Raw genomic sequence first — 16,536 nt, 5'->3', positions numbered from 1 at the left:
GTCTGGGACAGGGTGCCACACATAAGGATGCTCAGAATAATGTGAGTTAAGAATCATACTCATCTTCTGTTCTACTTTTGCAGCGTACAACCTAAGGTTACAGAGGAAGGCGAAAGACTGAAAGGAGTATTTAAAAAATGCCTTGCTTTTCAGGACCAAGGGGTCTTAAGGCAATGGCTGCACCTATTTCCTCTTATTTGGATATTCTTAGTGGTAACCATGGTGTTTAATATCATGCTGGAATTCAGTTTCTTGCCTCAGACATGTCACATATAACCAATGTTTTCATTCACGTGGGTTTGTCTCTCACATGGAACAGTACTTTCGGGGCCCTTTAAGATAAGGATAGTTTAGAGGGCTGTTTGAGCAAGCTATGTGGTTCCAATCATCTCAAAAAAAACCCTGAAGGTCCTTTGAAAAAAGATGTAGTTGGTCTTTCGCTTGCTGTAGTAGATGGAGTCTGAACTGATCCTCCACAGGTTCATTTTTGATAAGACAACACAACGCTATGCCCTTTTCCACTTCAATCCTGTCTCCTGCAGGGAACAGGACAGACCATGTCTCCAGCAGGCCACCCACAACGCCAAATATATTAAATCAAACCGCCATCTCGAGGGTGCTAAAGCACCACGGGACACAGCAAATGGCAACGGGATTGCAGCAAGAAAGAGCGGCGTTAAGAGTTCAAACACCGCAGCTCTGCTCCGGGGAGCTGCTTCTGTCACAAGCCCCATGTTTAAAACAGGGTCAACACATCTTTATCTCGGAGAGGTACTATGAAAATTAACGAATTCAAAGAATATGCCTGCTCCAGTGATGACTGCCACAGAAAAGACTGTTTATAAAAGACTGGATGAGTAAAATATATTACTACATACAGTCAACAAGGCCCACAGCTACACGCTGAGCAGGAAAAACAGAACAAAATGTTGACTATATGCTCTTTCAGAGGGCACCGTTCATATGGTACACTGAATAAAGCAAAGTCCCTGTGGAAGGAACAGCATATGGCTGTGTATGTACTATTACAAAATTATACTGCTTTACCCATTGCTGCCAAGTAAAGGTTAAATTTTAACAAGCCTGACATTTCCTATTAAATTCTTAGCTTTGCGATAAAAATGTTTAGATGGAAACTTTAGTTTTTAAAGATGAAAGTTCCACCCCCATCAGGACTGCAACCAAACTGTAACCGCCACATGATCCATAAACGGGGTTGGGACCATTTGTCTCAATAGTACAGACGTCTATCGGTTGAAATGACTATTACTCTCCACGTTGGCTTGAGGGAGACAAAAAAAAAAAAATTGGAAATACAAAGCTTTTGACATCAGAGAAACAAAGAAAGATGGTTTTGATTGTCCTCTCAGAAGACAACTCATTTTTGACATTTTAAAGAAACTAGAATTGATAGTACCAGGAAAGTAAGTTTCTCTTACTTTCCTCTGTCTCTTGGACAAGACGGAAAAAAGGAAATAGAAGTTTTTTTTTTACTTCCTCCCCCAGCACTAGACAAGCCTTCATGGCAAATGCCTTTTTCATCCCACCTGAATATCTGCCATTACATCCTATACTAGTAAGCGAGTACATTAAGGTTTAGGCTTCCCAAAACCTGACAATTAAATGAGCACCAAAATGAGGCTTCAGAATCATCCAGTCTCTGGGATGAATACAAAACTCTGGGCAGATTTGCAGGTTCTCTGCAGAATCAGGGCAAGAATTCATTCAATTTACACCTGATCCAAACTTAAAGTATTTTAAAAAAATAAAAGTAGAATAGTCATAAAGCTAATTGTCTTTTGCAAATATTCCACAAGTGCGAGTGGCATTCTGAATGTGGTATTAACCCTGATCACCAGCTCCTTTCTATAATCATAAGCAATAACGATGGATGACATTAAAACAAAGATTTCACTGTGTAACTTACGGAAAATTAGGAAGTGGTCCTCTAAAATCAGGAGAAAAGAAAAAGTTTATTACATCTTGTTCCCTCTCATATATAGCCTTATTAGCGACAGGCAAATAGCAAACTCTCTGATGGAAGGACAAGCATTGCTTGTGCCAAAAAATAGCTGGTTTTCTAGTTAAATTTTTTTTTAAAAAAGTAATTTGCATCTTACGGAAGGTTTTACAAGTTTCTATAGTAACTGCTATCATGTATAAGAATATAAAATGCAACGAGCTCGAGTTTCCATAGAAACAACACAGGCAGTTTGATTAATACGCAGACATACTGAGACAAACGGGAATATTTAATTTCAGTTTATAAAGAAAACTCTAGTAAACAGGATACTACAAACTTGGGCAAGGTATCGTAGTAAGAACTATTCTTGTAAGCTCACGAGCTGCAAGTCATGCACAATATAAATGGAGAAGCATGTGGTGTGTTTACCGTATTAGATTCAAAGCATATGAAAGGTACTAGTTAGTTTCAGGGAAGCTGATGATGTATCCAACACATTCTAATTGATTTAGGAATTTAAACCTACAAACAGCACTTACAGAGAAGACATTTTCATCTGGTTTGGAACTAAATGTACCAGACAAAATGAAAGCATGTAATGCAATTCTTACAACAAAATACTATGATTGCTTAGGAAGTTAAATTACTGCATAAAAATGTACACAAACTTTCCACGCACACTGCAGAGGGGCAGTGAGGAACATGGGGCAACTCTGATATTTAAGTAACTGTGGAGAAGTTGTCCAGTAACATTGCAGAAGCCATATCACCCAAGAAATTCGAATGCACTATTAAGACATAATGAATAAGGGAAACAGGCAGGTACAACTCACCATGTTTGGCACACTGGTGACGGGAGTACTCTTGATGTCGGCAGGAAAGGGAGACAAGCTATTCGCCATGCCTGGCTTGTTTGGTAACTGAGGATTCACTCCTGTAGCTCCCATCTGCTGCCCTCCAGTTTGACTGAAAGGCTGCCCGAAGGGACTAGTGTTACCTGTCATTCCCATCTGGAAAAGAATGAATGAAATTATTATAATTTCCCTGATTTCAAAGGGACAGAAAAAAACCACATATGTCAAATATCCATCTTTGCATTCACAGAGACCAAATTCTCGTTTAAGTTGCTCAATATTAAATTCTCAATTTCACAACTTTAATCAAATTAAAATAAAATTTAAAAAATGCTTTACAAATTTACACAGCTGTGTGTGTCTGAAGTCTTGCAATTCAACTTACAAAATCATTGTGCAAATGCAAAGGAGAAAACAAGATTGACAGAAATTACTTTCTCTAACACTGCAAAAACTTTTGGAAACCAAAGCAAGCTCAAATCCTGTAATACTTTGAGCATTCTGTGCAGAAAGCATGACTTTGTACATAGGCTAGGTGAGAAAGGAGAGAAATGCATAGCATTTGCTAGATGCCTCTTATCTAGTTATGTTTTGGTACTTGAGGAAAAATGCCTGAACAAAACAACATCTATCTACAGCTGACATCTGTGACAAATTACACCCCAAAACTCCTTAAGAATAGCAAACAGAAACAGGACTCCCCCGAATGAGTAAAGAGAACACTGTCCATCCAAAGAGCCATTTTGCCTGACATCTCCCAAGAGAAGCAGTTACATCTCTATTACTTGAGCCAGTTAATATTACACTGGAGAAAAGCTCCCGAAAAGACTTTTTAGCAGGAATTTACGTCTTTCAAAGCATATGACTATGGCTAGGACCTTCCTTTCTCCCGCCAAAAAAAAGAAGAGATAAAAGTCGACAGATCACGTCTGTGCTCCCCGCTGCCCCACACTGGGAGGACTTCCAGATGACTTTATCACCTGTCAGAATGTCTTAAATATAAATCCAAACACTGAGCAAGTCTTTATTTGAAATATTAAATCCTATTTTCCCCTTCCTTTGGTGCCTCTAGCCCTTCCTTACACAACACACTGGTTTTCCATGGTCCTGGTCTTTTCACTTCCCTTACCAGCAGGGATTCAGGACATTATTCCTGCGGCTGGAAGAGAGGCCGTGCACGTCAGTTTATCAGCATAACACACTTATATTAAGGAGTTGCTCAGTGGTTGCTTTTTCATGCTTACAGGGATCGGACCGAACGACCAGCTGATGAAGCACTGGTTACTAACAGCACATTATGTCAGGGCAGAGTCCAGTAAACCCAATTTGACTGTGCCTTGTCCTCTTTGGCAGCGCACTTTGCACACCTGGGTTTCAGAGAGCTGGCCCAGCCGCGCTCAGAGCCGCCTGACGTCAGGAAACGCTCCCCTCACCTGCATCCTCCACAGCGACCATTGCCAGATTCAGGCCTTTTCCCACTGTACAAACCGTTATATTTTTACAGAAGAATCTAACCCACTGTATACCGTTACTTGGCAATGTAAGAGGTTATCATGTATGTGCTGTGTTCCAGAGTAAAGTTGAAGAATTCAAGTAGCATACAGGCCAAAACCCCTGAGTTGCTTAACAGCATCAAAAGCTTAGCAATAAAGACTGCTTTTAAAGAAAAGCGGCACTGGCTACTATCCAATTGCACAAATATAAATAATTTTATTTTCTGTATTTCTGTGTTTGTTTTGTAGGACTGTATGTTCAAATAAGTTATTTTTTAAATTATTATTTATTACAACATGGATTTTGGCAGCTTTTCTCTGAAGTATTAATACATTACTATTAATTAATCGATCCACTCATCTTAGCCCACTATTTCAGACAAGGTATGAGAAAGGATCATCTGATACCTACAACTAATCATTAATACTACAATGGTCTACCATATTAATAATGAAGAAAAATTCTGAAACTGAAAGTGAGATTCTGAGGAAGTAGCTTATGACCGACTATTTAAACCTTTCAGAGGCCAGAAATAGGAACATTCACTGTCGGGCTATTATTCAGTTTCCCCTTGTGTCTAAATCCTCAACTACAAACTTCATGTGCTTGCAGGAAGATTTGGCTCTTCCAGTCTTCTTTGAACTTGCTTGCAGGTTTGGTGGAGATTTTTTAAATTGAATAACATATTGACTTATTCTGGCAACCTCTGCTATGCTGCAACTTCCTAGGAGCCCTACAGCCACCAGCACCACTGTGAAAGCTCAGTGGGAAGCCTGAATTGGGAGAAATGCTGCCGAGACATGAATGTTCCCACTATTTCCATAGCGTTACACGGGCACACCAGCCGGCAGGAGACAGCGCAACATCTTTCTCCAGCTCACGGCTGGAGCATGTTCAGCCACTGTGGAGGAGATGGAAAAGATGGAAAAGACTCAGTGCAGGCAACCAAGCTGCCTAATCCGGCTGTGCTGAGTTTGTGCAGTGTCATGTTATACAGCTCTGGCAGAATTTCCAAAAAAGCAGAATAGGGATTTTCTTTAGGCAGTCAGAATGCCAAGCAAATTTTACACCAAATTTAAGTTCTTGCTCCAAAAGAAACAGGTGTTCATCTCATATCATTATCAGGAAAGATTATCTGTTTTTTACTAAAGGAAAAATGTCTAAAAATATGTTTTTAGGAAAAATATTACAAAATATTTGGGTCTCAGAAGACACAGAACAGAAAATTTAATTTTGTTAAAACTCTAAACCACTAGAACATCCCCAAAGCACCCAGGAGCTGCAATCCTTAACAGGTGCCACATGGTTGGTTTTTCGTATTTTAATATTTCCTTTTCAAGAGGTCTTGTTATTAAACATATCACAACACAGTACAACAAGGCAACCTTTCAAATCTTCTGAACTGTGTGCTTTATATGATGAAGATAATTTTTTCCTTTTCTAGGTGGTCATTAAGTAATAGATACTTGATTGAACATTCAAGAAATGCCTTGCTGTTCCTTGAAATCCAAGCTGGAAGCAGAGTAACTTCCATTTGAAACGTATAAACGTATTTTTTTAAATTTGCTCTCTGCCACAAGGTATTCCAATGTGTGAAGCTGTGCTTCAATAAGTGAAAGGAATCCAAGAAAAATAGCAGACAGTTTGATAACATTCATTGTAAAACATTAGACATGCCCTTCAACCTACACTTCCTTTTTATAAATTACAGCCACTGAAACAAAGTGCCTAATACTTCCTTTTGTTTGAAGTCAACCTTTACAAAAAAAAAAAAAAAAAAAAAAAAAAATCGAAATCTGAAAAGATGGAAAGACCTATCTGTCTTATGTGGCAATCCCTGAAGTAAATATGGAGACAAAAATCAGGAGGGACCATACACAAGACAAGTTTAATAAAGCTCATAGATGTTTGCAGTTTCAGGTTTTTTTTAAACTCAGCTTTGCCTCAGAGGAGTTACGCTTATCAACAGGAGTGTGATTTCCAGAGCCTGGGAGAAGTGTACAACATAATGCAAGAACTGCTCTAATGAACGCTTATCTATTTATAACAGTTTTCAACCAAGACTAAGATCGACAAGGAGTTTTATCGGCAGAACAACCTGCTGCTAAACAGCATTAAGATCAACAGCATTTCAGAACTGTTACTGGAGGCTCACGGAGAAGCTCAGTTTTTATTCCAGCAGGAACCACCTCCAGCAAGCGCGGTCAGACGAGGACTCCAGCAAAGCCAAACCACTGTCAGCTCCTCACCGGTGGGAAGGCAACAAACAGGAGGTGGAAGGAAGAACCAGGCAGATCCCTGCACATCAAACACTGAAAAGAAGTCCGAGTGCATAAGGCATTAAGTGGTATTGCCTGGTTAATTATCTGAGCATTGAGAGGAGGTGACCTTCCCTCAAAAAACAACTGGCAAATACAATCAGATGATAGTGCATATATAGAATAAAGATTTTACACTGCTTATTAATTCTGCAAACTAAAGCCAGCAGCTCTGAAGCAAATAAGTCAGAAAGCCTGCCTCTGCCCCCAGGTTTTTTCCTATGTGAAATGAGGGGGCAGGTGGGAGACAACACATATTCAATAGACCTTTGTTTTTATATTTCTGACACATAATCCTGATGCCAAATTAGGTAGTTCAGGGGAAGATTACTATGTAAATACAAGTCATCAGAGAAGATAAACCAGCAAGAACATGGAAGAGAGCAACCTGGTAAGAACTGTCCTTTTCATATGGGACTGACCCATCACAAAGACTTGTATTTTGCTTAAAGTTTTTTTAATTTACTTTCCTGAAAGGGACAAAAGCAAAAAATAATCCAGTGAAAGTTGCTTTTTCCACCTGCAATGAATGAGCACAGATGTGTATCACAGGGCTACTCAGGCTTCAACATATCACGTGGTAGGTGGTGCGCTTCCACTACCACAAAAGCAGAATGCTTCTCTCTGAAAACCTGGGCTATGTTGCAGTTCACTCCCATTTTGTTCTAAGCGTAAAGATGTTCCCTCCCCTGTTGCTTTCCCTTCCTCTCTATCAGTTCATTCAACTGTCAGTTAATCTCCTTTCTCTACCTGATGCAACCCCCATTTTCTGCAGACCGTTTTCTCTCCACTCCACCCCGGGGCGGCTCCTTTCATCCCACCTCATCCTCTGGCAACTCACATTTTATAGTCGTGTTCCTGTGCCACAATTTTGTGCAACTCTTACTTCTTGGCTGGTTCTCTGTGGTCACGACTGCAATGACTTCTGATGGAGTAAAGCAGACTTTTGCACAAGCAAGGGTTTTTTTTTTTTACACAGCTGCTCCATCAATTGCAATGGCAGAGATGCAGGGATGCAATCAACCACCCCAGCACAGATCTGCGAGGCAACGCTAGAAGTGCCTGAAGAAGTAAGATTAATGCAGGACACCTGCTTAAATACATTATTTCTACTCTAAAATAGTTGTTCTCAGAAATATGATAATGCTACTCTTCTTTAATGGAAAAGATGCATTTAATGTAGTAATTCTGCTATCCCAGAAAGACAAGCAGATTCTGCTCCCGTTTTTATCACTATGGTAACTCTCTAAGATACTGGAATCTATTACTGAGTGTGGATAGAATATAGGGTATTTCACTCTGCTCTCATAAGCTGAGGAATGTACAAACTTCCAAGCAGACAAAAAAGAAAAACTTAAACCCCTTGTTTAGCTGACTTGGGCTACACAAGACATCTCACACTGCCATGTTTTGAGCAGCAGGTGTGGGAAGTACTTCTTCTTGTTTTGCTTTTTAGTTATTTTCAGAGCAGAACAGAAATTCAATCTCATCAAGCTCCTGGAGCTGCATAGATATTATAGATCAAGTCTGTGGCCAAATCTATGCACCTTTCTGACGGTGCAACTCGGAGCTGATATGACAGAAATGAGAAGTTCCCCAATCTAATTTAAAAGATACCTTAGGACCAGACTGGATCTTCATACTACACTATTTCTTCAATTTTTAAAGCATACTCCTTCCCTCCCTTCTTTCCCACTGCTGACATACCACAGTATTTCTTCCTCAGCATCAAGGAGCTACTCCCTCTTTGTACACGAAGCATCTAGGTCATAAATAAATCCTGTCCTTTCCTCCTACTCTAAGTTTTTATTAACTGTCCCCTCACCTCTACCACTACAGCCAGTTCTCTCATTCAAGCAGGCAGTTACTTATTACCACATACTCCCGAGGCTCCCAGGACATGCAGCATGTTCACTAATACAAGCACATAGTTTCCTATTCACAATCCCTTTTTTAGCTTTCCCTCCAATATGCTGTCATAAACAGTTCTGTGCTTTTGTATCTTGCACATCCGCTGCCTACATAAATACTATATTAAAAAAAAAATATTAGTTGGTCCAGACAGATTAGTCCAGAAAAAAAAAATAAAATAACCAACCAACAACAAACTTTCTCAAAGTTAAACATTGATTTTCATGAAGTTTTGAAGCACTGACTCTTCCATACAAAAATGGAAGTATGTTATTCTGGCCAAGTATTTAAAACCAACACAAAACAATACAACCAGATGTGGACTAGCTTGACAGCAGAAAAAATACTGAAAGGTTGATATGAGAAGCAAAGAAAGCAGCATGGGTTCAGTGAAAAATAAACCTGGCTGAAGTAATCTGATTATGATCCAATCCTGTAAACTAAAAATAGTCATTGTTGATACTCATTTCAGTATCTATTAGATTTTTAACTAGAAAACAGTCCTAGAAAGGAACCAAGCTAGACAAGCTTGGCTGGACTTTGAACACTGTGAATCTGCAAGTACATGAAGGACAAATCTGAGCTCTCAATATGACAACAGGAGGTCTGAAAAGACGACGGGGTAAGTGTAAAGCGACATCTTCACACGTTTGGCTTGATGTGAATGCTACTGTAACGGTGATGATCACGCTGTATTAGTTCTCCATGAATGATACGTAAAAGTGACAGGATTCAGAGAGGCTTCAAGAACTATACAAAGGACTAAGAGGCACGGCTACAACAGACAGTTTAATTGCAATCTAATAGCCTAATTTATTTAGCTTGCTATTTAAGCTTATTGATTTGCTTATCTTATTAAGGCAAGGATTCAAGTGATCCTGAAGTACCAATTTTGGGAATAGAAAGGTGATAACACAAATATTTTCTATTTAGCAAAGACATATCAACAGGTAAGAGCTGAAGCTCTATAGCTTCCAAGCAAAATTAGAAATAAATGTGACCAAATACCACTGAAATTCTTAATATAATCTTTTATCTAAATAGTGTGTGCTTCTACTCATCAACAGGAATTAATTCACAAAAGGCATAAGGCCCGTAATCAGAGGTATCACGTCTGACTTTGTATGACCGCCATTTTTATATGCTTAATTCTTTATAAAATGGAACCTAATAATAGAAAGGGAATTAGAAGTTCCCTTCTGCTTGTCTAGAGACAACAAAGAAAGTGGAGAAGAAAAAGTTACCTCAAGGTGGAAAAATGATCTAAGACCCTGACCAAGCTGCCAAGTCCATTAGCCAAACCCAGAGACAAGTCTCAAAGCCCAGGAAATCAGAGGTGCAGAACAGAAGCCAAAAACTGCATCAAACTATTGTATCCTCCTGTGCACTGCAGAACTGCCTCAGACTGAGCATGGCCAAGTGCAACTTCCAACGATTGCTCTTCTATCACGAGACCAGAGACAGGGTGGACTGTAAGACTGAATTTCATTAATTCACTCAGTCCAGCAGCAATTAAGTTGCCTCTTCAGACTGACATTGATTGCAGGATCACAAAACCAGTTATGTTGTTAGCTGGGTATCCTAAGGAAATGGGGCTTAAGCAATGGTCCCTTCTCCTCTCCCTTCCTCAAACGAATTTTTCTCTTGGAAATCACTTGTCGATTTGACCCATTTTTGTTAAAGTTCTCAAAGATAATTAAGTTCCTAAAGTTGCTGAGAGATGGACAGGGAGATTGCAACACTGAGATTAACATCTCCACAAAGACAAGGCACAAAGCTCTCTGCCACCACCCGCTGCGCTTCGCAGCAGATAGTGTAGCCAGGGCTCTGAACGAGCCACCCTTATTGCCAGGTTTGTCCTCTCAGCATCTCTGAAAGATTATCTGAGGACATGGGAAGGAGCTGAAAGCACAACAGGAAATCGTTTAGAAGACCCTTGGAGAGGGTGCTGTGAAGAACTACAGCCTCTATAGCAGCAGTGTGAGGATACACAGCAAACCTGCTGGTCATGCTGCCCTCAGATCTGTTTCGGCCACAGAAAAATAGGAAGGTCAGAGCCTTTTTTCCTACCAAACTGTCCCCATACCTCTGAATCTGACAAAATAGTTATAAGGTATATAGTATATATAGTATAAAGACACACAGCCTTTGAGAGAGCCACCCCTGTCCTTACATTATTCTGGACCTAGTCTATGGTACAAAAGCTAAAATCAATTTAACTGTAAGCCCCAGATTAATAAATTATTTCAGAGAACAGAACATGCATGTTGTAATTAAGAGAGAGAACAGAAGCATCCTAGATATGATCTGTTTTGATAAAAGGCCAGTTCTTCACAAATTAACAGCGGTGTTGAAGAGCTGCATACGTGAGAGCTTGCCTGCTCAACAGTATAATTTGCTTTAGTAAGACATATTTGTCACTCACTACTGCCTTCTTCTGAATTCCTTGTACTTGCAAGGAAGGACGTTCCCCCTACTTGCTCCTGTTGTATCACTCAAACAACCCAGTATGAAATAACATGCTAAATGCTGAGGAGACAATAACTAGTTCCACCTTTCAAAAGGTGCCTATGAACTATGATTCAGTTGTCTGAAGGCCTGAGCTGTATCTTCAGCATTATACCATAATCAGTACACTTAGGTTGACAGAGCAACTGTGCATAAATAATACAACCCTTCTAGAGCCATTACTGCTCCTGTCTCACATGCTTCATCCCAAACCCCCTATTACATGGCCAATATGTTAGTGACACTTTTCTTCTTCTTTTTTTTTTTTTTTTTTTTAAAGAGGAAGCTGGCATGAAATGGAAATTCTGCACTTCCCACCATGACCCACAGATCCAAGAAGCATCCTTTGGGTTTGGCATGAACAGAATGAGGGGGTATACAGAAATGGTATACTGCTCCTGCCTCCAAGCTGTCACTGTCATAAGTCACTACAGACAGAGATGATTCAGAATATCATCTATATTTGCTGCTGCCACCAAGCTGTGCAATCCCATGCACCCTTTACTTCCCTCTTTTATGGGCCTCACAAAACCAGTCACATAATACTCCATTATTCAAATCCCTTGTCATCAAATTACACCTACTTCCAGTTTGGGCTTTCCACACACAACTTGGTTAAAAAGCTCAGCATTTTGTTCCTCTTCTCTCTTCCCATCCACTGAAAAGTTTTTCCTACCAAGAAGTGTGTCACCTTGCTTGGTTTAAATAATTTTAACTTTCTTCCTTTTGATCTTTCTTATCTTTCTCTCAAGACAAGGGAATCAAGCAGTCAGGTGTCTCAAATGTTCAGAAATTATCAAATTATACAAAGTACTGTGAACGCAAGAGTAGATCTGCTCCAAGTAATGGAGCAACATCAGAAATTCAGACTGACAGATAACCCAGCTCCTTCCAACACTGTTAGCAAGCAACAACAAGAGGACAGAGCTGCTTTCAAAAGGCTTATTATGGCGTTCCAGAGTGGTAACTCGATGAGAGACAGAGACCTCTGCTTTGCCACCCACACTGCTTCACCACGGGTTCCCAGGGGAGTTTAACACACACAAGTTTCAGAGCTACTGGGATCTGGCATCAGCCACCTGGGGTTGGCCCCCCTCAGCCCCCCGTGCGATTGCCACGGCTCCATCAGCCGCTTTGCTCGGGCCCTCAGCGCACAAGAGCAGCGTTCCAGCCGGGCACACGCCGAGGACTTCGCACTTTGGACTCTTATCTCTCTCTGGTATGAAATACAAACCTCTAACATGAAGCAAGGTCCACCTAACCGATTAAGGCTCTCAGAGAAGTGTAAAAGATAGGTCCATTAGGAATTTATGTTCATCTGTGAAGTAAGAAAGACAGGCTTTCTTTACTATGCTGGCATCATCTTGTATCTGTTTACTGACAAAAAAAAAAGTAAGTCTCCACTAATTACTATTTCATCCTATAGTAATGTGTTCCAAAAAAAAAAAAAAGTCACCATGGTGCTTGGAATGTATATGCCAGAGGGACAGATGGAGAAGCAAGGAAAAGATTAATCATTTTATGGCAGAAAGCCAGTGGTGCTACCAGAAAAAATAAAGAAAAAAGTGAATTCAGTTTCAGTGCAAGCACGGTGGCAATCCTATCATCTCAGCTGAGGTGAGAGCACCTCACCTAAACCAATCTGCAGATTTGGCAGTTTGACAAAAATACTAATTTAAATTCCCTCGCTTTTAAAGTCAATAAGTAACAAGAATGCTTTTAAAAAATAACATTTCAAGAATCAGTTTTGAGATTTAAATGGTGATCTGGCCAGCAGTGCCCAGAGGAAGCCCTGGCTGTGCTCCAAGTCTCCCCTCTCCCACCTCTGTCAGTGAACTGCTACCCCAGCAGCCTCCCGCAACAGTCACGAAGCATTTAGTGTCTTGCTCTTCAGTAGGAAACCAACTCAAAGAAAAAAAAAAAAACAGATGCCCAGGAATAACTGTAATTTACTTCATCCTTTATTACATGATGAAAGATTTGATAAAGCTAGAAATAAAAATTTTTAAATCCCATTGAGAAGCAGCTAGGTGTTTTATTACCACTTGTAATAAGATTTGAAATTCTCTTCCAAGCATTTCAGAGGTCAAAGACAAATTTAAGTATTCCAGTGGAACAAGACCACTTGAATATACAAATATTTCTGCATAATTAGTGAAATAGAAAAGACAGAATTTTGTGGGAAAACACTCTTTACACTTGACTGGATATATAGAGAACAAACTCTTTTAATACATTTAACTAGAAATTAACCTTTTCCAAGAAAAAACAAACAAACAAACAAACCCAAACACAAACCAAAACAATAATATGCTTGCACTCTGTTTATGTCTAAAGAAAGAGTCTCCAAAATTCTGCAGGAGCCTGAGAGCTATAGGAAGAATCAAAGTAATTTCTGCATGGAGCATCACTGTTGTACTTACAAATAAAAAATAAAGCTCAGAAGCCTGACTTCTAAATGAGAGTAACTTCTGAAAATAAAAGCTTCAAAGCTCTAATGGATAATTAGCCACAATTGATCAATTTATTCCAATTGCTTCAAGAGCTTTCACAAGTGTCAAGCAGAAAGAGTGACTTTCTTCAGATAAAGAACTATTCTTACTACATAAGAATAGAAAGTTAATCAGAACCACAAAATTAACTAAAGATGTTGCAAAGGTTTGTTTCATCAAGGAAATCTCGTTTCAACACAAACAATAATTCAACAACAGTTAAAAAGAGGATTTTGAAAGATGGAAATTCAGTTAACACACACCTCTACAGATACTTCATTGTATATTCACAGGCCAAAATCATTATGACTTACTTCCAGAAGCGTGTACTAAAACACATTTATAGTCACATCAAAATAGAATTTTACAACGCAGAATCTCAACCCAGATATCCCTGTCCCCTCCCAATTCCTGTACTTCATCATCACTAAGCTAAATGTCAGTTTCTAAACCAACAGCAAATCTCAATACAAAGGTTGTGCTTCTTCCTTTATTTTCTGTATTGTAGATATTAGCCTTTCGAAATGTACTCAACAGGCCACAAAAGAATTTACAGATGTGTCTGCTGGCATCTCAGCAGCTCTGGAGTTCCTACAGTTGGCTGGAGAGAGCCAAGGAGAAGGAGAAGGCGTCATGCTTCAAAAATTTAGTATAAGGAATAAACTGTTTTGGTAAGAAAAACAGTAGCACTATTTCAGAGATTATTTCCCATTTATCTCCCAGAAGCTGGCCAAAGATAGATTATCAGGCAGTCTGTGTGATGCAGTATTCTACAGAGATGGGGAAAAGGCAATAACAGCTCTACAGAGTAACAGCAACACAAAAGTTGTCTCAAAAATATAATGAAAAGAGGTATTATGTTTCTGGTTTTTTACAGTATGTACTCTCCTTGGCAGAGACGAAACCTAAAGGAAAAGTGGATACACTGAGGGGAGGGACTCTTCTTCTAAAAGAAGCAATTATTCTATTTAAATCCAGAACTGGGTGGGGGGAAGGGGAAATCAAAATAGACAAGAAACAAATTTACACTACAGGTTACATTAAATATATTTAAAAAAAAAATCAATATAGCTTACTCAAAACAACCACTTAGCACAAATATCATAGCTTGACATTAACAGTAGCTAAGGAGAAACATAACTATAAATAATTTACACTGTTGAAAAAATTTTTAAATAACTCCAAGAGCCAAGTATGTTTATTTTGAAACATCACACTGACTTGAAGAACTACCTTGAAATCTCCAGTCTTTCTGTAGAAAAATGCTCCCATTGAAGATATAAGAATTCACGCAAAGCTATCAAGAGACTTCTCAATGGGTTTTTCCACAAGGTAAGATCTGATTCATATTTTAAACACATGCTCAAAATTGATAAGTGTGAACAAACCAGGCCTGTACACAGACACTTCCCACCGAAAGCAGCCCGCACACAGTATTATCCAGAAATGTATTTTAACCCAAGATGCCCAATATCAGACTCGGGAAGCAAACACAGCTCAATCCAAGAATGAGATTCCATCTTCGACTTGTGGTGTTCCAAAAGTTTTCCATCTCCAAGGTATGGAGATCCTCCCATTGTAAAGGTAGTTATTTAATCTAGTCAATTTGCCAGAAGTTTCAAAGGGCATTTGTTTTTCATTTGCTTTTAAAAACCCTCTTTAAAAAAAAAAATACCACCATACAGATAGGACGGCATTATGCTGCAGTCACTCTGAAAACATAAAACCTTTCTGTCCCTAAACAGCAGCATCTCTCAGACACTGTTAAATAATCTATTTACTGCTGTTTTCTAAAAGTCCATTTCATAGATCCTTTTGGCAAGGGTGCTCCTATATTTAACATGCTGTATTTTCATTATGATTCATTCTAAAACAAAGGCACTACTGAATCCCTTTCATGGCACAGTATGCTTCTAATTTGCCAAACCTAAAACAGATTCGTACGTATACCTACCAAAGAATACAACTGTCACTTTGGGGCTTGCACATCTTCAGAACATGTTAGTACCAACATTTCCAGATGCTACTTAGAGATAGTTTTTGTAGCATCAGGAGTTCAAAAATAATCTGAAGTCCTCATTCATCTAAATCTTAATTCCACAAAGTATTTCCAGCCTTAAAATTAAAGCCATTGCTTGGATTATGTACAAACAGTTAAAACACAAACAATAAGCTTAGTGTGCCACTTCCCTACCCAGTCACAGCAATTTCTGGAGTAAATACCCTTTACTGTAGCAGCAAGGAGGAGGGTGGGGAGGAGAAATGAGCACATGCCATTCAAAGCCAACAGACAAAGGTGCAAAATCAAACTACGAATGCCACACAAAAATGGACTTAGGTAAAAAAAATAGCCTGCCCGCTATAAAGTAGCCTTGGGCACACCCAAGTGTGGCCTCTTCTATTGAAATCTTAACCCTCTAAGTGAGGGGATTTCAAAATTCCGAAGTGCAACTTTCAAATGTAATGTTATTTTTTGTCTGATGGTAGAAGGTGTCCCATTTGTACTTCAACAAAGGGTCTTTCTCTTACGGAAGCCACAGAAGGAGAATTGTCTTCTCTCACTGCTTCTCCACTCCTGGTCTGCTTCTTAGGTGAGCTGACACAGTCTGTATCATGCTATAGGTAATTTTCCAAGTTTCCCACATTGCCTTTTTTCTAAGGAAGCAGACCACCAGCATTTAGTTTTCAGACCGTAACACCAGCTGCTTTGACACACTTCTGTATGTACTTCCAATTACAGGATTCCCAATATAATCACAGCTCACTATCAAGTACAAATATTAAGCTTATCATTTTAAGTAAGGAGAAGTTTTGAAACTTTCTAACAGGTCTTGTCATCAGAAATGCTCCCGTGCAGTAGTATCTATGTGCATGATCGGAGTCTATTAAGACAATTACTATGACAAAGACATTTCCTTCTTAATGAAGTAACCAGGCATTTCTTAACTTCTACACACTGACATTTAAGTTTTTCTCCCTCTCAAGGAGTCATTTTT

At 39.3% G+C, this 16,536-nt stretch overlaps 1 protein-coding gene across 4 annotated transcripts in view; it reads right to left on the bottom strand.

Annotated features, from left to right (window-relative positions):
- Positions 1 to 16,536, bottom strand: part of CREBBP (CREB binding protein) — a 95,244-nt gene that overhangs the window by 56,851 nt on the left and 21,857 nt on the right. For all 4 annotated transcript variants that reach the window (XM_065644507.1, XM_065644511.1, XM_065644508.1 and 1 more), the window contains one exon: positions 2,797 to 2,973. In XM_065644507.1, coding sequence (XP_065500579.1) covers positions 2,797 to 2,973 — 177 coding nt within the window. The remainder of the gene's footprint in view (positions 1 to 2,796; positions 2,974 to 16,536) is intronic.

This window comes from Caloenas nicobarica, chromosome 14, assembly GCF_036013445.1.
Source record: "Caloenas nicobarica isolate bCalNic1 chromosome 14, bCalNic1.hap1, whole genome shotgun sequence".
Lineage (NCBI taxonomy): Eukaryota > Metazoa > Chordata > Aves > Columbiformes > Columbidae > Caloenas > Caloenas nicobarica.
This window is presented reverse-complemented; position numbering and strand designations above follow the sequence as displayed.